We start from the raw sequence: 23,642 nt of genomic DNA on the forward strand, positions 1-23,642 counted from the left end.
TAGGTAATCCAATTGTAATCCAGCCCAGGCACTTTTTATGGCATTGATTAATGGTTTTTTGTCATTGTATTGCTTTCCTCCATCATACACTTTTCATGTTAGCCATCCCCACACATTTTCTATTATGTTAATATCTGGAGAAAATGGTGGCCATTCCAGTAATTTCACATTTTCACTTGCTACACAAGTTTTCACGAGACGTGCAGTATGAATTGGGGCATTATCCTGTTGAAGAATCCAAAAACCTGTTCGAGGAGTGTTTTGTAGGTCTGGCCAGTCATTTTCCCATGCACAAATACTAATTCAATAGTCCCATAATAGGTGATTGTACCCCAAATCATTACACCACCTTCTCTGCGATGATGACGGCTGAGGAAAACTTCTTCTTTTCTCATATCATGAAAATAGTACTGACATCCGTCCGGTCCATTAAAATTAAATTTTTTTCATCGGTAAAAACCACAAAGCGCCAATCATTAACATGCGTTCCCTCATGAACGTCCCACGTCATATGCGCCCGCGCAAATTGAAGGCGTTTTCCCCTGCGTTCGGCATTTAAAGGTGTTTTTTTCTTTCATTTCATTCTCTTTAAATGTCCAGCACTTCAAATAACTCTTCTTACGGCAGATACACTTGCAGAAACTCCGGCTTCATCCCTGATCCTGGGCACAGTAAGTGCCGTGTTCGAGGCTATGTTTATAATTTTTCGCTTCTGCCGTGGACTTAAGGTACTCGATACGTTCCCCTTATAATTTTTCTGTAAGATTCAGGGTCCTTCAGGTACCTATCTACAGTTCTCGAGCTACGCCCAATTTTTTGGCTATTGCCCGGTTTGAAAGGCGTTGAGGGTGATAAAAGTCTATTTTTTCTCTTTCTAGTAAACTTAAAAAATTTTTTTTACCCATTTTAAACAAATCACAATAAAAGCACTAAATTTTAGTGTTCTGAATAAGATTGATTTTATTCACAAAACGCGTACGATGTTATTTTAGCGACTGCGTCTAATCTAATGAACGATTAAATAGCACTTATTATGAATATAGACCCAAGAAATTGGGAAAGCTCCCGTTATGCACAGGTAGTTTGAACTGGTTAGGGTAAATGTTGTTTTAGTATGAATTGGCATATCATTCTGTATTCTTATTGTTTTTATATTGCGACTCATAATTCTTAGATTTCAAAATTTTCCTTACCCTTTCAAGTGCGTCTAACCATGTGAACGGGACTGTATATTTTTTTTTTTGGGGTGAAACAGTTGGGATCGGCGAGCCGCAATCGTTTTATCTCCTCTAAGCTAATATGAGAGATATTGGAAGTAGGGAGGAAATGGGTCAATTGGGGCAAAATAATAGCTTGAGTCTTTATTTTCTGGGCTCGATCTGCTGAGCAGAGTGTGATTTCGCACATTTTCTTTGAGTTTGGACCACCATTCCACCCATTTCAGAAATCTCGAATAGTGCTGTAACGAAGCGTTTTGGTTGGCCCGATGATTCTTTTACAATGCTGGGTATACTCGCCGTGTCCAGGGTTCCCCACAACAAATTTGTAGTTTCAGGGCTGCGGCAAATCGTACTTTATTAGATTGTTCTCTTACTTACTATCAACTGGGTAACGGTTTCTTGTTTCGTTACTACCCCGTTAGGCTGTAGTGGCGTGGCTTGGTCCTGGTGGGCAGCGCTCTGCTGAAGCCGATGAATGGCATGCTGCTAACGTCGGTAAGTGGTGCTCTGGCCGCGTCGATATATAGCGCTCTTGCAATGTAGGTGAGTTGCGCTCTGGTCGTGCCGGTGAGTAGCGCTCTACCAACGTCGGTGAGTAGCGCTCTTGCAATCTCGGAGAGTAGCGCTCTGATGTCGCTGACAAGTGGTGCTCTGGTCGCGCCCTGACGTCGATGGCCAGTAGCGCTCGGGTCGCGTCGGTGAATATCGCTCTGGTGACGCCGGAGAGTAGCGGCGGGTGTCACCCGTACGCGGCTTCACGGTATAACTGTGGTGGACGGTGATAGAAGCCGAGTTTAGTGTTCACTACTTCTGAGTGGCGATGTCTCGTGGTGTTATTTGAAGACGCAAAATCAATCCCTCCACTCAGTCGTAACTCTCACTCCGGTCTATGGCTCTCTACCTCTGAGTGGTGATGACTTGTGGTGTTAGTTGCCGACGCAGAAGCAATCCCTCCGTCCAGATGTTGTTGTTCAACCGCGTCCACAGCTCCGTGCTGATTGACTGTTGAGCGGCTGTGTTCTATCTTTATTAGGCTGCGTATTTGATGTTGCGTGGCCGTGCAGCTACATGTTGCTATGTGATGTTGCGTTGTCATGGCAACGAAGATGCTGTCGGGTGTTGCCATGACTTGTGTTGCTATGACTTGTGTTGCTTGACTGGCTGTTGCGTGATGTTGTATTGCTGGTTTATGTTACGGGTGCTTGCGTGGGCTAAATTTCTTGTTGAACATTTAGTCCTCACAGTGCATCTGTCATAGGCAAGTCCAAGAGTTTTTGTATCCGGGATGATACAAATGTTTTTGTGAACCTTGATCCACCAGAGCGCGAATATTNTCATAGGCAAGTCCAAGAGTTTTTGTATCCGGGATGATACAAATGTTTTTTGTGAACCTTGATCCACCAGAGCGCGAATATAATGATACTCGCCATCACAGTAGATAGGTACTATCGCCGTTGGGAGAAGAGTTGTGAGGTTCGTACTCGAAAAATGAGACGACACTTTATTTACGTCGTTTTTCTCTGGTGATTTATGTGTCACATATTTTGAGCAAGTGGGCCCTTCTGTATCCGTATTGGTCTGGGTCGACAGCTGACTCGTTGTTCGTTGCGGTTTTGAATTGGGTTGGAGGGTCTGGGTTTTTTGCGGGAAGTGTAAAAGAAAATGATGTTTTCGTTGACAGTATACACAAGTGAAGTTACTTTTACAATCACTCTTTAGATGGGAGTAAGAAAGGCAATTTTCACAGTAATTGTTCTCTCTTACGAATCTTAAACGGTCAGAAAAGGATAGTGCTTTAAATTTCACACATGTCTTCATGAGGTGCCTTGAGTTGCAGTGTTTGCATGAAGTCGGCTTATTTAGATCGACATGGAAATTTTGAGTTCTATTTTTATTTATAAATGTGGAGTTTCGATTCCCCGTTCTTGGGGTGAAATTAGGGTGGGAAAGCTTTAGTTTTTCTAGCCGTTATGTGTTACGTCTTTCTACTACTTCATACCGGCTTGTGAGGAATTTGTTCATATCTGCCCAAAGTGGTAACTCTTTCCGTGAGCTGAGCGATTGCTCCCAAAGAGATAGAGTTTCACTGGGCAGTTTTGAAGAGCATAAGTATACAAGGATGGGGTCTCAATCCGTGGTCGGGATTCCTTGTGCTGAGAGTGTTGACAGGCAATTGTTGATGGTGGATTGAATTTTTTAGATTTGCTCACCATTTTCTCAGTAAAGGGGTTGAATGTTAAACAGGGCTTTCAATTGCATGTCTTCCAATATTCTATGGTTTTCATAATGTGATTTTAGAGCATCCAAGACACATTCAAAATTATCGTCAGTGAGAGGGAATTGTTTGACTATTTGTCCTGCCTGGCTTCTTGTTTTTTGCCGTAAATGGTATAGTTTCTGAGCTGGGGTTATTGTGGGGTGATTTTTGTAGACTGCCGTGAACATATCTCTGAACGCCGGCCAGTCTTCGTACCCACCGTGAAAAATTTATGTATCGCCCGGTGGTACCTTGAGGAATACTTCTTGGGAGTTCGAAGTTGGGGTGGAATTTGTGGTGTAAATGGTGTTTGTTTGGGACTGAGAGTTTGCCCCGAGAAGCTGTAAGCCGTCTAAAACTAGCGTCTTACAGTCCTCATAACTTTCTGAGCATTTATTATATTTCTGCTGAATGAATCCGCTATATTCCGCGAAATACTCAGAGCGGGATACTGCTCTATATTAGCTTATGAGGGCGTCCCATAGCTTGTCAAGTTGCTGTAACTTGACATTTAAGAGCGTTTGGAAGTGCTCGCTTATAAGGGTGCTGGACCATTTTGAACAAAATGACTCTAACCTATTGCTTTCAAAAACAAAATCTTGTAGGCTAGAATAGTTTACTAGCTCCGAAGTCGAGCTTTGGGCTTTCTTATCCATTTTGAGTTCTAAAGAGGTAATTGAGGGAATTCGGAGTGAGACCTGATTGAAAAGCTAAAAAACGTAAAAATCTCTTTATCTTTCGTTGAGATACCAAGATGTACTTAGCATCTTATTGTTTCTCAATTTAAAATATTTATTTGCGCTATTTTTTTTAACTTTTAACAATTTTTTCTTGTTTGGTGCTATTTTTATGAGCTCTACTGTATATTGTCTAAGCGCGTCTGAGCACAATAGTATATCTGTATGTGTGTATATGTATGCTCGTTGGTGCTGCGGTTTGCAAGCACACTTTTTTGTATATGCCTATATATTTTTTGAGCCGTTGGTTTTCTCCTTCGGTTGTACTTTTGGATTTGTACAAGAGACCTTTTTTATCGCGCTACGTTTTTTGCAGAGTGTTTGCGACCTAAACTGTAGCGTTTTTTTCTTATTTTACATATATACATACATATATACGTGGTGCTGACATGTGTACATACGTATGTAGGTATGTTTAGGAGCTTAGCGTTTTTCTGAGGAGCACGGATTAATATGAATGTGAGTACATATAAATTTTTGGCATAAGTGGAAGGGGTGAGTATATGGACCTCCCAAGTTTTGTTGTACCGTTGTAATCTTATACTACGTTCAAATTAACGAGTTAAACATGTTAAATGGGCTCAAACCAGTTAAATGAACAAAACATGTTCATAAACAAGTTAAATCGCATGCAATTGTTGTTGGAAAATTGAACCAGTTAAATCATTTAACTCGTTTGAAAACCAGTTCAGCGCAGAGTTGTATCAGAAAGCTTTCTGCTCCGGCCAATCAGAAAGACCCAAAAGCTTTCATATTCTGAAAAATATTAAAAATTATCAAAAAATATCAAAGTTGTATGCATATCTGCCCGCCAAAAAAGAGGCAAAGGCGGTAAATAGTTATTTCCCATGAGGTCTCATCGTACGCAGAGATAAATAGTGCATAGGAACTAAACATTTTGAAGACTCTAAGTAATCCGTATGCGTTAATATCATGAAGCAGACATACGCACGAAACAAATTGAAACACAAAAACTTGATTTTGAATATTTTTTTTCCAATTTTTATTGGTAATCAAACAACCGTCAAAGTTAACTCCAAGTGTTCAATGTGGACGATTGTGTTTTCCAAAAAGCTCTTTTTCATTTAACAAGTTTAATGGGGCCAATTTGAACGTAATATTACACAATATCGTAGACTATGTATGTCGAGTATATCGATGGCTGAGTGGAAGATCGACCTATCTCGGCAGCCAGTTCGAAAACGCTCTATCTCAAAAAACTTTTCAAGAACGCCCTATTTCAGAATTTAATTGAAAAACACCCTATCTCAAAATTCGGTTCAAAAATGCCCTATCTCACTTCAAAATGTATTGAAAATATGCTGATATAGGGCGTTTTTGAATCGGCAGCTGAGATAGGGCGTTTTTGAAACGAGTTTTTTGAGATAGAGCGTTTTCGAACTGGCTGCCGAGATAGGTCGATCTTCCACTCAGCCATCGATATGTATTTTTATTTACTGGCGTGGTCCCAGCAGGTAAATGGGCAAGTACCTTTTTCTTGGTACATATACTTAGCCCTGGGCGAAATTATATGTGCACATAGAATTATATATGTGTATAAGCAGCTGGGATAAATGGTATTATGTACTTTGCATGACTTAGCGGATTTGAGTATAAGCGGAGATAGATGTAACGGAGAGGAGACCAAAACTTTTCATTACAATTAGAACCTGTACCTACAGAAATTGTTAATACATAAGAGCAGTTATGTACTTGAGTACTTGCAAATTGGCACGAGTTCGCCAACTTATAACAGTAAATGAAGAGTATTTTGCCTCTACTGTTGACTTCCGTGTTTCGTTGTATATATATTAAATTTTTAAAATTTTACGTCTGCTTGTATTTATATAACTTTCTAGACTTTGGTTTTAATTTGATTTCAGTTAAATGTACATATGTATGTATATTAGAGTGTCCCAAAAAACCAGAGTTGTTTTTTTTTTAACGCATACCCCCTGATTTGATTGGTTTTGTCTTGAAAACTATCCATATAAAATTTTATCCAATTCGGACCACGGCAACCCGTGGCGACTTGCAGCCAAAGTTACCAGAATAAGCTTGTTGCAGTTCGCGTGTTTTGTTAATTTACTCATTTTACTTCGGTATAAGACGGTATTACTATACTCCCTACAGTATTAGGACATAATATTTAGTAAATCTGCGTTTTTGGTTTTTTACCTGATAGTCAGGATTTTTTCCAAAGGACCATAAATTATAATATATTTCCAAAAGTTTACACAAAATATGAAGATATGGGTATCAAATGAAAGAAGAATTCGAAACAAGATTAATTTTAACTTTTGTTTTCAATTGTCCTTCTGGAACATGTCAAAAATGTTCTTTAAAAATATTATCCTTCAAGATTTTTAATTTTGAATGAGTTTTGAAGAATCTTAGTTTAATTTAAATCTTATTAAAATATATAAGGATACTAAAGGATACAATTTTCAAAGGATATTTTTCAAATTTTTTAATTAATACTGCCACATTTATTCTTTAATCAACCCGAGAGGACATGTCAAACACTAATATTATGAAAGGCATTTTTTTAAAGGAGGAAAAGAATTTGTTAAAAAAGTTGGACATGCACAAATTATTCTACTAAAAAACATAAAGTTTTTCAGCCTTGTAATACACCCTTTCAAACCCACTATGCTTTTTCCATTAATTAATTTTTTCGATGTCCTTGGGAGAAATCCTGCCGTCCTATTAAAAATTTAAAGATGCAGATTTACTAGCAATGCGTTCAAATATGGGAAACATTTCGAATCTATTGCATTTCCAAAGTTATCGTGGACGATTTGGTAGCACATTTACATAACATTACACTTACATTTGTGGCACTGTACAATTCACCTTACATATTTATAACAAATTTTTTTCATACATATTCTTAGCTGTAAACTTCAATTTGTTTGCTCAAAAACAAGGCGAATTTATTTATTCAAAACCTAATTGTTCGTGGATTCTGTGCGTTTTCAACTTCGTAAGCATGTCGGTCGAACTTCGTGCTTCTACTAGAAATATTTTTTTAATAGGCGATGCGCAACATCAAATTATTGGTTCAAAACTCCCTTCAAATAAACAAGTACTAGCGGTATTATTTTACAATATGCGTGAAGTGAATTTAACGGTTATTCAAAGCGCTAATTTAGTTATAAGGGAGTGTGTTATATTTTGGGAAAAGGCAGGAATCCCAACCAAATCGTTGCCGAACAGTGTAAAGAAACTTGTAAACTTATACCAAGTTTGGAGAGATTTAGAAAAAAATGCAAATAAGAAACGAAACATCTTCAAGCGGCGACAAAAGGATTTTGTGAGTGAACTCGATAATTTGTTTGATATTGCGCATGCCGTTGCCTTACATCTAATACAAATTGATAAAAATAAACTCTTCTTGAAACGCCAAAGAAGACAGGGTAGGCCTGGTTGCTTAGTAGGACTTGATAATGAAATTAATGACCAAGAGATTCAAGATGTAAAAGAAGATTTTTCCTCTTCAAGTGAATCTGAAGACTACATGTCCATTTCAAACGAATTTTCTGAACCAAACGAATATGTTCCATTCACCAGGGGCACAGACGCTTGTACCAGTCCAGTCAATGATTTTTTTACTCCAAAATTAGTAGCTGCGTTGGATACATGCCAGCTTAGTATAAGAGATTCTGTATTTATCATTGAAGCTACAATAGAAGCACTTGTCTTAAACACTGATGAATTTTCCATAAGCAAATCTTCAATTCAGAGAATACGTTTGGAAAAACGAAAGGAACGTTCGGAAGCAATAAAAATTGATTTTAAGAATGATGCCCAAAATTTGGTAACTATTCACTGGGATGTTAAGTTATTGCCTGCCCTCGGCATCACGTATACGAGCTTGTGTTAAAAAGCGTATTCCAAGAAAAATAAACCAAGTAAATAACAGCCCGGACATACTAATTTTTAAAAAGTTCAGAGATAGCTGGAGAAAAGTTGATCCTTCGATCATAGAATGCAACAGAGAAAAGGTGGAATCGTGCCTCGACGTTGCTGAAATTGGAAAGTTGATTGAAAGTTACCGCTACGAACTTAACAAAGTCATTTCAAGAGACGACTATAGAGAACTTATAGAATTAGCAATAATATTTTTAGGCGGAGATGAGGAGCAAAAATTTAAAATCAGACGTCCCGGTGCCATGCATCAAGCTCGCTGGATGTCTAAAGCCATTTACTCTCTCAAAATGGCACTGCTAATTTCACAAACAACATTGAGTAACAGTGAGAAGTCAGCACTGGTAGACGTCTGTTTGTTGTTTTGATCTACGTAAAGCCATGGCTTTCTTGTATCCTCGCAGTTAAGGCACCATTACAAGATCTACGCTTTTTGAAGGCGCTCAAAGCTTATGAAAATATAGATCAAACTGTATCGGAGGTGGCTTTGCAGAAATTTACGCAGCACATGTGGTACCTCACAGATGAAGTAGCAGCCTTATCACTATTCGATAACGAAATGGACTTGGAGACCAAGGCAAAGATTGTGAAAAATTTCGACAACAAAAACAACTCAACACAGCAAACGGTATATACCTACAAAAGAACAACTTTGTGGTTCATTATATGGTAAGTTTAAATTAAGAATTAAGCTTGGATATTTCTTGGCAATTTCCTATTTTCAATCATTGATTACTTTTTTTTCAGAAAAAACTTAGAGGACTTCGTATCAGTGAAAAGCAGGAGATTGTTTTCACGTCTAAAGATCGACGAAACTTTCCTTAAGGATGTTCCTTCTTCATGGACGAATAATAATTCATTTCGACATGCCAAAAAAACGGTCTCAATGTTAAGAGCAGTAAATGATACAGCTGAAAGAGCGGTAAAATTAATGCAGGAATTTCACGGATTGATCAGGGTTGATGAGGAACAAAAACAATATTTTTTGCGTTGCGTACAAGACCACAGGAAGGTATGTCCTGACTGCAATAAGCAAACATTAAAAAGAACATATCATTGTAACATTTTTTATGATCCAGAAATTTAATAAATAACTTCTTTAATATTTAGTATTGGGAAAAATAAAAGTAATGTCGGATAAAAGTTACAACTGCTTAAATCCACAACAACGGAGATATTTTGTTGCCAAAAGTAATATTTGCTGAGCTCCTAAGTTTTGTTAATTACGAAGATACATACGTATCTTTTCTAGTAGAAAAATTTGTGTATCTTCTGAAAACGTGCAATTCTGAACATTTTTTAATTGGTGTGACAGGGCGTATGATGAATACAAAATTATTAAATTCAACTTTTCTACTACATTCCTTTTTCTTAAAAAAATGCCTTACATAATATTAAATAAACTAAATCATATGCTTTCTTATTTTATATGTCCCTTCAGGCTGTTCAACTGTTGTAAATCAGTACGATATGAAAATTATGTTTAGTTAAATAATTTTTATGTCATACGGAAGTACAACCATTATATCAACCCGAGAGGACATGTCAAAGACTAAAACGATTTATTTTGATTATTTAATATTATGAAAGGTATTTTTTTTAATGAGGAAAAAAATTTGTAATACAAGTTGAATTTAATAATTTAATGTTCATCAGGGCGTATGATTAACACTTATTAAAAAATTTTCTACAATTGCAATTCTTCAGGACATACACAAATTATTCGACTAGAAAACATATCGTTTTGCAGCCTTGTAATACACCATTAAAAAGCCGCTATACTTTTCGATTAATTAATTTTTTCGATGTCCTTGGGAGAAATCCTGTCGTCCTATTAAAAATTTAAAGATGCAGATTTACTAGCAATGCGTTCAAATATGGGAAACATTTCGAATTTATTGCATTTCCAAAGTTTTCATGGACGATTTGGCAGCCTTAATTCAAGTTATTAACTAAAACTTCAACTAAAAGTCGGCACGGGTTATCATTAGCCTACGGCCATAAAACTTCATATATATGCTATTTAGGCTAAAAAGCACAAATATAGAGGGTATGCATATCAAAATTTGCATACAAGTTTTTTTCCATATATTCTTGGGACAGTCTAATGTATATATATCGTTGTTTAAAGTACAAAACCGCGTATCGTCATTCTGCAAAACCGCGTAACTGGGATTAGCTGCCAAAAATTGGATTTGCTCACACAAGCTCTTGGCTCAATCCTTATCCATTTGTCCTGAAATATACTGGCCAGGTATGCGATTGCTTTATAAAAAAGAGAACCATTTTGAAATATGAGTGTTTTTACTCTCTAGAAGATAATTTACATAATTCACATACGCGGTTTTGCATTATCTTACTACACGGTTTTGAATTTTGTTGATACGCGGTTTTGTACTTTAAACGACGATATGTATGATTTTTTCCCGAACTTTTCCTTAGTTATATGTGTACGTTAACTTTGTGACTTTATTTCAGCAGTTTCTTTGGGGCCACCCTGAGAAATTTTTCTATTTTAATTTAAATTTTCTCTTTTCAGCTATCTTCACATTTACTTTAAAATTCAATAAATATGTATCTCTTTTTACTTTACTTCTTTTTTAGGTATGCACTTTTATTTCAAATGCGTATGATTATATGTATTTTATTTATTTTTTTGTATAAAGTGTTACTTTTCAGCACTTTAAATTTTGACTTTTTTGTTTTTTGAATACAAGGCGTTTTTTTTCTTTTTTTGCGCTTAACTTTTTCCTGCTTTTTCAGGTAAGTATTCACTTTTTTTGGATTCTTTTCTGTTTCAGCACTTTCACCTTCCTTCAGGAAAGTATTCGCTTTTTAGCTTTGTTTGCTTGCCACCCTAATGTTCATACACATGCATCACTTTTCAGGTGCCGCTATTCCCGTTCGTTCTCGTTTGTTGGTTTTTTCTTTTTTAATTACCGATTAAACTATTATAACCTTTTAATTCTTTAATTTTTAATAACTTTTCGTTTTCGCTGATTAATTTGTGTTCATATCTCCTTTTTTCCGGTTTACAAATGAGTTTTCGGGTTCTTTTTTGTAACTGCCGCCATTAGCGTTTACTTCCGTTAGTCTGTTCCAATAGCAGTCCGGTTTACAGGATTTAGTCAGAACTTACAGGAAGTCGGTCCTATTGACATAAAACCTGTAAGTGGGAACACTTTTGAGAGAGTAACTGAGCAACTGTTCCTAGTCAGAAGTTACAGGATTTAGTCTGGAGTTTTTTTCCTGTAAGTTCATGAAAAGTGTCAAACGATCAGCTGATTTACATGTGCAAACAAAAACAGAAAGCGGTGAAAGCAAAGAACCTTATAGTTGTAAAAAAATGGAGGTAAACAACGAAATGTTTAAATATGTATACATTTTAATAATTATTTAGTGATATTTCAGCCAAATCAGTGTTGTCCCATTGACATGTAAACAAACCGACTGACGTTTTTACAGGAAATAGTGCTTTTTGCGTTCCCGTGCACTTCTGCATCTGTTCTCCTTTTACTCTCACTTGAGAGAGTAAAATTGTATTTGGACAGTTCCACGCAGTGTTGCCGTTTTGGTTACTTTTAACCAATTTTGGTTATTTTTTTCTTGCCTGTGAAGTTGTTAAGATCTTTCCCGTGTTGGTTATTTTTTAATATTTACTGTAGTTTTTAATTGGCATAGGCCAGCTACACCTGTCGATGTATGTGCAATAAAAGAGGTATTTGGTTATTCTTTTTCCATTACTGCTTACTTTATTAATTTAAGTTAGCTTACTTTATTAATTAAGATAGTTCAATAAGTCCAATTTTTTAGTCTTAATCTTAAAATATATACAATGTGGTTGTTCACACTGATTAGGTATTTCATTGATTCTTGCAAAGAAGTTGGAAACTATGTACCTATGTACTTATTTGAAAACATCATTTAGAGTCTGGTAATGTTTACAAAGATATTAACATTCATACACATGCATCTAGTACGGGAAGACTGATTTTCTAAAATATGTATTTACATATTTCAGCCTTAAAAGGATTTACTTTTCAAAAATGCAAATAAAAATTGATTTTCTTTGGTTTGCAAACTTTTTCTATACGTATTATATAAAAGAATTAGTGATGACCTGTAGCTCGTTTCTGTAACAATTCTCTACCAAGGCGAATTGAGATATGAATTCGCCGCCCTGTTCTCTACTGCTAATTAGTAGGTGAGAGTGACATATTTTCTCTACCAGTAGAGAAATAATCGGTAGAGAAAAGTTACAGAAACGGGCTACTGAATTGTTAATCTAGTAAAAAAGTTGGTTATTTTTCCTTACATTTGGTAACTTTTTCGTCTAATCGTGGTTAGAAAGTTCTTTGAGCCGCGGCAACACTGGTTCCACGGGTTTTAGTCCGAAGTTCAAAGGAACAGACTACATGTTTCTGCCGACCGCTTTTAATATTTCCTGCTCACTGGCAATTATGTGCATATGTACTTATGTACTTCGCTTAGGTCGCGCGTTGCCCTTTAGCGACAAATGACCATTTTGCCATTTAGCGTAGTAAAAAATGGCGCAGGGTGCGCCAGAGGAACTCAAACGCAGGTGCTTCTTTTACGAAATAAGAACGCTGAGGATTTTCGGTTTGAATTCAAATATCAAATATTTGTTGGAGCGAACTTTATTACACGTACAACGTCATTACTGAATCAAAAATAGTTTTGCCCGAGTGGCGAATTTACAAAAAGGTAAGAGGCTGTGCGGTGCGGCTGTGATGGCGGTTAAAAACTAAGTGACTTATGAAAAAATGATCGCAAGTGCGGGTTACCCCGTAACAGTGCTTACAACAACAACTATGTCGATTTAGTTCAAATTAATTCACAATAATATTGCAATGGTGTTACAATGCTGCCAGCCGCCCTCAATTTATACATTACATACTAGAAACCAATTTTTAGAACTCCATAAGATTGGGCTCATGTCATAGACACATACCATCAGACCATTTGCTGATCTCCGTACTATGGTGTGTTTGGTCAGCAGATGGTCACACACGCTAGCGAGTATGAGCTTCTTAGGAAGGTAAATTCGTTGGATGAGAATATCCTTGAAAGGTCTGATAGGCTAAAACTCATTCGAAAATCTCAAAATGAAAATATTGACAAAGCATTTGCATCGTCTTCAAAACGGTATAATTTGCGAAGCACAGCGAAGTCCTTCAAAATAGGTGACTGGGTATACCGCAGGAATTTCGTACTTAGCGATACGAGTAAAAGGTTTTGTGCCAAATTAACCTCAAAATTTATAAAATCAAAAGTAGTCGGAATCAAGCTGTATGAGCTGGAAGAGCCTTTTCACACAAATATAGTTTTTTGTATAAATGTAGTTCATCTGGGAAACGAAAAAAATAAAGACAGAAAATATAATAAAAACTATCACAATTTCATTCACTTGAATACATTTATTTCAATAGTAGTTTTTATGCGATTTCACCCCAAACAAATTAAACTTTTAAGATTTTGCGTGTACAAATATTACATATGCTGAGGACCACGAAAAGGAGAAAAAGTAATAGATGACACGGAGAGTAATCGTTTCTAAGTTTCTGAGTTAAGGCGCTGGCCCAATGCAGGCTTGCTTTGCGCGCCTTGCTGACTTCAATTTGCTTTGAAAACTTGCTTGGCCGAATGGTGGCTTGGGACGCTGTCAAAGTAACCAGCTGTCTGGTTGAAAAGTCAATGTCTGTTCCCTTAACGTTAATAATTATTTCCTAGAAAACTCTAAAAATGTATCAAAAACTTTCAGATTTATTTTTCAATTCATGCGAAATAATGTTTGTATTTAAAAGAAATGATAATTATGATACATACATATCTATATCTACATTTACTAAAAAAAACTATAACTTAAAAAAGCGATTTACTTGAAGAAGAAGTTTTTTTCCTCTCGTGTAAAATTTGTAAAACTGGGCTTCGCAACTTTTTACTATAAGATAACGATATGTTTAATATAAATATGGAAACAATGAATCATTTTTATTTCATTTGGAATTACCTGCATTTTCTGTGACTTTTTTAAATTAAGTAAGCAAATTTTTGTTTGAATTTATGTATTTTGAAAGGAACATACCTCTGTGTCAAAAGCCTACAAAACGCTTTCAAATAAAATATTTGCCTATTTCAAATTTTAAGGCGCTTAAAGCAAGTGAAGAAAAGCTGCCATTTGGCCAGCCTTTATACGTTTTAGTATATTCCAAATAATTTTTGACACTTCTCGCAGCGAAGCAAGCAAAGCAAGCCTTCATTGGGCCAGCACCTTTGGTCAAGTCAAGTCTAATACTACGTTCAAATTGACGCACTAAACATGTTAAATGGGCTTCNTATGTATTTTGAAAGGAACATACCTCTGTGTCAAAAGCCTACAAAACGCTTTCAAATAAAATATTTGCCTATTTCAAATTTTAAGGCGCTTAAAGCAAGTGAAGAAAAGCTGCCATTTGGCCAGCCTTTATACGTTTTAGTATATTCCAAATAATTTTTGACACTTCTCGCAGCGAAGCAAGCAAAGCAAGCCTTCATTGGGCCAGCACCTTTGGTCAAGTCAAGTCTAATACTACGTTCAAATTGACGCACTAAACATGTTAAATGCGCTTCAACCAGTTAAATGAACAAAACATGTTCATAAACAAGTTAAATGGCATGCAATTGTTGTTGCAAAATTGAAACAGTTAAATAATTTAACTCGTTTGAAAGCCAGTTCGGGGCAGAGTTGTATCAGAAAGCTTTCTGCTCCGACCAATCAGAAAGACGCAAAAGCTTTCATTTGACACGCCAACGTTCAAAAAATTTATATTCTGAAAAATATTAAAAATTAAAAATTATCAAAAAATATCAAAATTGTATGCATGTCTGCCCGCCAAAAAAGAAGCCAAGGCGGTAATTAGTTATTTTCCAAAAGGTCTCATCGAACGCAGAGATAAATAGTGCATACGAACTAAACATTTTGAAGCGTCTAAGTTACCCGTATGCGTTAATATCATGAAGCAGGCATTCGCACAAAACAAATTGAAACACAAAAACTTGATTTTGAATATTTTTTTTTGAATTTTTATTGGTAATCAAACAACCGTCAAAGTTAACTCCAAATGTTCAATGTGGACGATTGTGTTTTCCAAAAAGCTCTTTTTCATTTAACAAGTTAAATGGGGCCAATTTGAACGTAAAATAAGACTGCTTTTACACAGTTCAAGTATTGAATTCAATTCTGCTCGCATGTGGAAGAGAGGGGGTGAGAAGAAAAGGGACGAGTACACATGCGTCTGTACCGTCAAGTCGTTTCAACTTTCTTGCTTTGCTTTTGGCATTTTCGTTGCTTCCCATTTAAAGAACCAAAAACTTGAATTCAACAGAATTGAAACGTCTAAAAGCAAATAGAAAACACAAAAGAGAATGAGCAAGAATTGCTTTCAAGTACTTGAATCATGTAAATCGGGTGTAAGTCTTGCATAACCCAGCTTCTATTTATAAACACATTTACTTGATATTCATGCCTTCCTTTCTCTCTGTCCTCTTCCCCTCTCTCAGTTTGATTTTTTTAACTTCTGAGTATATAGATGCATGTATGTATATGTATATCATTCATTTTATATTTTCGATACCTTAAGAGTAATTAGCCGTTTACAATTTATGTGCCACTACTGTCCATTTATTGACGCTAATTTCAGAACGCATAACCAGTAATTAAAAGGTATAAGAGTGAACTACAGAGTTGCACGAGAAGTTAGAGGTTCAGAGGGGAACCCAAGAGGGTCGGCTGATAACTTCCGGAGGCTTTCTTGGATTTCGGCGATCAAAGAGAAAGCTTCGGCTAATAAAGTATTAACGTTGAAAATTATCTGGTTTACGTTTAAAAAAAATATAAAATTTAAAATAAAAAAGGGGTCATCCCAACGAAATTAAAAGAATCAGGACTTCTGGATACCGGTAGGGATCGAAAAAAAAATGGGTATAGCATTTAACCTGCCTAGAAGTATACTTGGCTCGAAAAATTGCGGTCCTCACATTTTTATGTCAAAAGCGATAAGACAGTTTTCCTAATTGCAACTTTTTCCCAAATTTTCTAATCTATGGACTACGAAGCTGTTCAATTTCATTCGCTCGGCAAAATACAAGTATATCGTAGATTTTACATCGTTTCTACTGTAGGAATACCCAAGGACTTCTAATTGTGGAGATGTAGCTTTTAATAGGGATATCCCTAAAACCCCATTCGATTGACCATATTTATACGAATTATCATGCATAAAGCGGTATCAGAGTTAAGTTAAAATCTCATGTTCTGTTACTCGTTTAACAACCCACATTTCGCTTCGCATTGTTGACAAAGAAAATCGTAATCTGCATACCTGCCCAGGTGTCGAGCTACAACTTCATTATAGTGTCCGTACATTTATAACTTCTGTTGGAATAGAGATAGAACCGTAGATTAAAATTAAGTGATGAATAAATCATATTTAAAACATAAGATCTCAGAGAATGGAAAATTAGATAAGAAACAAACTCTAGAGAAAAGAAAACGTAAGAGAATTCAGTCCAATAAACTTAAAGCAAATAATGAAACAGGAATAACAATAGGTATATATGTACTGAAAAGCAAAGAATAGTCAGTACAGAGAATGTAAAATCGTTCATGGAAGTTTAGATATGTATGTACGTATTTATGCATGAAATAGTGGAATTTTGTAACTCTCACTAATAATAATACTCTAAATTTAGCTAAATACACATATGTACATATGTATTCAACAAGAGTAAAAAGCCAATAATAACAACGACCACCTGACCGTCGCTACGTTTGGAGGCCTTCATCGCAGCAGTGCATCAAGGAGTGAATCGTAAGTCTTGTTATTGTATTTTTTCCTCTCTCTATTCTAGTTATTGTTAATATTTTTGGATGCACCTATGTACGTTCATATATAGTAAGCTTATATACCCCCAATTTCAATGCCAAGGTACAGAATTTATACACTTGATGTCTCTTGGTTTGAATCTCTCCAGAACTAGTTCACCGGATAAATTATCCGCTCTCAGCATAAGTCTTAAAATTATGGTTTAAACTTGCTTAAGTCAGATTTTTTTTGTACACTATAAAAAAACGTTAAAAAGAATTTTATACCATTTAATATTTTCCGTTAGTCAATCTAAGTATAACAAAATATCTTAAACTTTCGTGAATTTTATATTTCTAGGGTTAGCTACCTACTAAACTTAAGATCATGTTAGATATAATCTGAATTATAAATAAATTTGCTTGCATATTATGGATTTCTAAATAAACTTATTTTGGTCTGAAAGCTAAGTGCTAGGTTGGCAGAAAAGAGGGGCTTCGTAACATCATTAAAGCCAATGGAAGGGAGGGACGAGAGCAGCCCAAACAGATGCGGCGCTGCTGATCATTTGGATATGGGTAGTCTTAGGATTGTGGTATGGTACATGATGACTGGTGCAAAATTTTGATAGGTTTTTACGTGATTTTATTTCCTCTTTTCTCTCAGTGTGCCAATAAATAATTTGTTTGTGGCCTGACCCTTGTTCATGGCGTTCGAGACGATTCTTGTCACAGTGGCTATGTAGGAACCCACGAAGCTGTAGCTCCGGGACAGGCCAGTGCACACTGCCTAGCTGTCATGACTAAGGAACAGAATCGTCGGCTGCTGTTCGTTAGGATGGCAGTTGAGCTGTGAGCCTTGGGGTTCATAACAAGGGTTATGATCCCTAAGCGCGGCGGAGGCCGCCTACGCAGAAAGAAGTGCTGCGCAAAAATACTTCCGCTGCTCTTTGTCGGCAACAAAGAAAGGAGAATTCTACTTAGTAAGAGTTATAATCCTTAAGCGGGGCCGAAGGCCGCTTACGCAGAACAAAGCTCTGCTCAGAAATATTTCCGCCGCACTTTTCCGACAACACAGAAAGGTGAATTCTACTTAGTAAGGGTCCGCACAAAAATATTTCTGCCCGTCTTTTCCAGCAACACAGAAAGGAGAATTGTAGTTCGTAAAGTTTATAATCCTTAAGCGCGACCGAGGCCGCCTACGCAGGACGAAGTTCCGCCATCTTTTCCCGCAACACAGAAAGGAGAATTCTACTTAGGAAGGGTTATAATCTCTAAGCGCGGCCGAAGGCCGATTCGCAGGAAGAAGTTCAGTTTCTTATTTCACTTTACAACTTATAGACCATTTATAAAACGTAAGTTCGAGTTGCAGCCGAAACTGTGCATGAATGCAGTATATCGCATTATTTAAGTTTTTTTCGTATGCATTATTTCGCGTTTTTTTTTGCATTATTTAGTATGCACAGTTTCCATATGCACAATTTCAGGGTGCCCTTGTCCTTCACAATTTGTTCACATACTAGAGTGGAGTACCTATTTAATTTAATTTTTTTTTTAGTAAAATCCTTAGCTTTTGGATAATTATAATTTATTTGTTTTATTTTTTTTATTAAATTAATTTTCGCCCCTTTTCTTTATACCTTCTCCCGCTTAATGAAAAGTGCATAATACTTTTACTTTTGTTCTAGTTTTTGGATATCTGTCGAAAAACATATCTTGTATCGTTAAGGGGTTATAAGTGAGGCTAAAATTACTGAAGCTACGGGAATAAAAACCGAACTATATGCACACAAAAATGTAGCCTCTAAACACCCGCATGAATGTATACTATCTGAGAGGAAAGTATTTTAATGGGGATGCTTCCCATACTGCCAGAACAATTCCATCACAAATCAAGTATTGCATTATTTCGACACTAATTTGACTAAATTACCTCATGCTTTTCAGAGGCTGTTGGGAAATCGTGACCGTTGTAGCTTTGGCCATCAAAACAATTAGTTTTAGTTTGTACATAATTACTATTAAAATGTTGTATAAAAAACTACAAGTAAGATATTTTAAAATTTTTAGTGGCATCTTACCTTGTATTTTTGAGCATGCTCCGAATTCCTTTTACATCGTTTCTTAGTTTGTACACAATTTTTTTTGAGGCACTGTTTTCGCTGCTATCGCTTCGATTAATATTGCTATATACATTTTGTTCCGATTGATCTTTTGTGCTTTGTGCTTTCCCGTACTTCTTATTTACACACCGAACTTCCATGAGCCGCTTCCGACCTAGAGTTTGCAAAATTTCTTGTGCTTCTGGGTAGTCTTTCATAGCGGCAAGTACATCTTCCCTAGATAGTGAAAACAGCTCCGAGTAACCCACAGATCTAACATCAGCAGTGCGCCTAAATAATGAAATCATTAAATAAGCTGACTAAGAGTTAATTTATATATTTTCACAGACTTATTAAGGCCATCCAAGTTTAAAATTCCAATTTCGCCAAAAAAGTCCCCAGCCTTCATTGTTGTCAATACTTTTCCTGTTTCACTAAGTACTTCTAATATGCCATCAGCTATTATAAACATTTCTCTCGCCACTTCGCCTTTCCGACAAATGGAATCTCCAGGTGTAAAAATGTAAGCTTTCATTTTCAAAACTAAATCATGTAAAAATTCTGGTTGGCACTCTTGAAATATGGTGACTTTTTTTAAGACACTCAGGTTAACATGTAATGCTAGTTCTGTTTTTAGCTTATCTGGCAATAGGCCTAAAGCTGTGTTTATGTCACCTCCTCCTTGAATACGACCTCTAGACCAGCTGTAGTCGTACCAGCGAAGTACCCGCCGTTTCATTCCACCTGGAACCTAGATAATTAAAAATACACATGTATTAAATTTATCAACTTTCAGTTTTGTTCGGAGCCGGCGTAAAACTGTACTCTTACATTTGTATATGAGCATTGAAATCGGTTGTATTACTTGTTTATAAATTGCATTTCTGCCACATCTACCACCTATTTTTCTTTTTGATTGGCGCTGTAACCGCCTAAGCGATTCTAACCGAGTCCAACAAAGCATGCCAGTCGTTTCTCTCCAGTGGAAATGCCAAGTGAAGCCAAGTTCTTCTCCACCTGGCCTCTCCATCGCAGAAGAGGACCTCCTCTTCCTCTGCTACCAGCATGCCTTTAATACTTTCAGAACTGTAGCATTTCTGTCCGTTCGTACGACATGACCAAGACAGCGAAGCCAATGTATTTTAATAAGCCGCACTCAGAAACAAACATTAGCTCTAACGGGCACTTAACTAATGATCGTTAAATATATTAATTAATGTTTCCTCTCAGAGTTAAAAGATAAGAGCTTATCAAATTTAAGTATGGGACCAGTGGCGGCCCTTTTTTTATGGCATCACCCACCTTTTTTCGTTCAGTTTGAAATCAATTTTAAAAATAAGTATTTATGTCATTTTACGCGCACTACCTCAACAGCCGCGGTGGTCCAGTGAGTAGAGCACGGCGTACCATTCGAGAGATCCCAGTTCGAGCCCTACTGCTGAAAATTATCGTTTTCCTTTTTTAATTATTAGTATTTTTGTTTTGTTGTTTCATTAAATTTTCTTTTGATTTGTAGATTTCATGGTGTTATTATTCCACCATGTGTAGATTTCATATTTGAAGAGAAACTTCTATAGCGGCGCACAGTGGGGCAAAAAAGGTTGCTGTGGACAAATTAATTTTGGGAGCCCAAATATGAAGCGATTTCAAGTTTCTTTTTTTTAAATAAAAGATAATTAAATTTCGCGTCGATCTATCCGTGGTGATTTTTAAAAAGGCTGTGTTGTTTTATTTATTTATGTTCAAAAATGAAAGAAAAAAAGTTTACGTTTGAACGCTTCCACTCTTTTGGAAAATACTTGAAATTAATTTCAAATGTCTGCAATTATATAAATAAATTTTCATTAAAACTTTTCCATAGGATCGATTTTATTAAAAATTGTATTTCATTTGCTATTTATACAAATATATATTTTGAAAGCTCTTTTTTTCGTTTTTTTCTGTTCGAAAAACTCGAGAAGAGCTGTACCGACATTTTTGAAATTTTAGGCATCGACTCCAGACTATCCAAGGCTGATAATAGATCAAAAACGATTTCGATATATCAAGAGGGCGTGGCACCTCCCATACAAATTGAAGTTTTCAGACAGCATATCTCTGGAAATATTTATCGTCGAGTGCTGCAATTTAGTACAAAGATATATTTTACCAACGCCAAACTTATGGAAAAAATGGGAGTTATTGAAAAAGTGGGCGTGGCACCTCCCATACAAACTGAATTTCTCACACCATATACACATTCTAATGTCAGAAATTCAGTTTGTATGGGAGGTGCCACGCCCACTTTTTCAATAACTCCCATTTTTCCATGAGTTTGGCGTTGATATTATATAACTCTATACTAAGTTGCGGCACTCTACGAGGAATACTTCCAGAGATATGTTGTGTGAAAACTTTAGTTTGTAAGGCAGGTGCCACGCCCCCTTGATATATTGAAATTATTCTTCTTCTACTATCATCCTTTGAGGGTCTAGAGTCGAGGTCCAAAATTTCAAAAATATCGGTACACCTTTTCTCGAGTTTTTCGATTAGAAAAAAACGGCTTTCAAAATATATATCAGTATAGATGGCAAATTAAAAATATTTTTTTAATTAAATGTTTCCTATGGAAACATGTTAATGATTAATTTTTTAAATAAGTGCAGACATTTGAAATTAATTTCAAGTATTTTCCAAAAAAGTGGAAGCATTCAAACCATGATACAAAAAACAAGGTAGTTCCATTGTCACTTTTTCGTCGCCGTATTAACAACCTGACAATTAAGCAGATTGTGACATTTCGTGCTACCATACCCAATATCTAAAATCCTTCAAATTTTCTTATTAATGTTTTGTCGATTTAAAAATATTTTGTTCTTAAGCATAGCATAATAAGAAACAAACAAGAAATAAGTGTGAAATTCCACAACATTTCATTGAAACATTTTGCAACATGAAGCTAGCAACACAATTTTCATGACATTTTTAAATACACATGTATATTTTAAATTGTGTGAAAGCTGACAGTTTATAGAATTCAGTAGCGACGAAAACAAAGGGGGGTTAAGTCGTTAAACCTTACCCAAGCCGATCATAAAACTTGCGACGCAATTTCGGCTTATGCCTGTGGGTCTTGGCAAGAATATAATCCCTGAAGGTTTAGCTTAAAATGGTTTTCGGGATACACCCTGTGATCATGTTACTTTCCAGAAGGTGTGGCGCCCGTTTTTCTGTACATATTTTCGTTGGAAAAATACCTTATCTCTGTATTCTAGGTAAATGCTTCCAGAGGTTTTTATGCGTCACCAGAATTTTAGTTTATTTGGCTTATACCGCTAGCTCTTTTGAACGGCTACGAGATTGTTTTCATATACCCCCATTTTTCATAGGTTTGGGATTGATTTCATTTACCTCTATTCCTAGTTCTACGGTGGCACGCCGCATTTTCCAATAAACTCTTATTTTTCCATGAGCTTAAGATTGACTTCATATACATATATCCATACAAAGTTCCAGGACTCTACCACAAATACTTCCAGAGATATGCACTATGAAAAATTCGATTTCTATGGGAGGTTCTACACGCACTTTAGATATCGGTTTTGTTTTAGCCTATAACCATTATTGGAAAACTTGTGTCCGAAATTTCAAAAAAAGCCGGTATGGGCATTGTGACTCCTCAAGCGAAATGAACTAATGATTGCAAAAAATGAAATCAAACATCGTAATTGACCAAAAAAGAATATTAGACTTCATTTACTCAACTTCTCAGAATATTAAAATATTGATTTGGCAAGTTGTTATCGAATTTAATGTAAAATTTAAACGTTTTCAAAATAAGATATTGATTAGTTTTAAAATGTATATATTAATACAACTATTTACTTTATAATCCCAAATTTAGGATATAAAATGTCAAACACCAAAAAACTTACAATTGGGTAATGCCGCTTCAAATTTTTCACAATTGAGCAATTGTCAAAAATCTGCTTTTTAATCAAAAAGTTGTTTATTGAAACTACCTTCTTTTTTGTATCATGATTCAAACGTAAAATTTTATTTTCTTTCATTTTTGAACATAAATAAATAAAAAACCATAGCGTTTTAAAAAATCGACACGGATAGATCGACGCGAAATTTATTTATCTCTTATTTAAAAAAAAAGAAACTTGAGATCGGTTCATGTTTGGGCTCTCAAAATCGATTTTTCCACAGCAACCTTTTTTGCCCCACTGTGCGGCGGTTGTTGGTTGGGGGTAAATTGGAAAATTCAACGGAAAGCGCACACGGAAATGGTGCAACTGAAATTGCACTCGGATATGGTTGGGGCTGAAAAAAAAAATATCTTCTTGATTGTATGCACATGGTATTAATTTAACAAAAACTTGCTAATAAAAGGTTATAGAATAACACTTAGAAAAAGACCAATACAAGGATGAAAGTAAAGGTGAGTACGTACATAGATAAAGAAAAGGATCAAGGCAAAGGTAAAAATGAAAACAAAAACAAAGATGCGTAAAGGTAAATGCAAAAATTAAGGTCAAGGTAAATTTA

The 23,642-nt window shown here is 35.9% G+C and overlaps 1 protein-coding gene across 1 annotated transcript in view; it reads right to left on the minus strand.

The window, feature by feature from the left end:
• The window catches only part of Cngl (Cyclic nucleotide-gated ion channel-like), a 477,360-nt gene that overhangs the window by 189,786 nt on the left and 263,932 nt on the right, over positions 1-23,642 (minus strand). Inside the window, exons 11-12 of the mRNA XM_017629793.1 lie at positions 19,460-19,860; positions 19,089-19,400 (exon numbers count right to left, since the gene is read on the minus strand). Of these exons, the coding sequence (XP_017485282.1) occupies positions 19,089-19,400; positions 19,460-19,860 (713 nt within the window). The remainder of the gene's footprint in view (positions 1-19,088; positions 19,401-19,459; positions 19,861-23,642) is intronic.

This window comes from Rhagoletis zephyria, unplaced genomic scaffold (genome assembly GCF_001687245.7).
Source record: "Rhagoletis zephyria isolate East Lansing unplaced genomic scaffold, Rhagoletis_zephyria_1.1 Rzeph_scaffold_00084, whole genome shotgun sequence".
NCBI classification, from domain to species: domain Eukaryota; kingdom Metazoa; phylum Arthropoda; class Insecta; order Diptera; family Tephritidae; genus Rhagoletis; species Rhagoletis zephyria.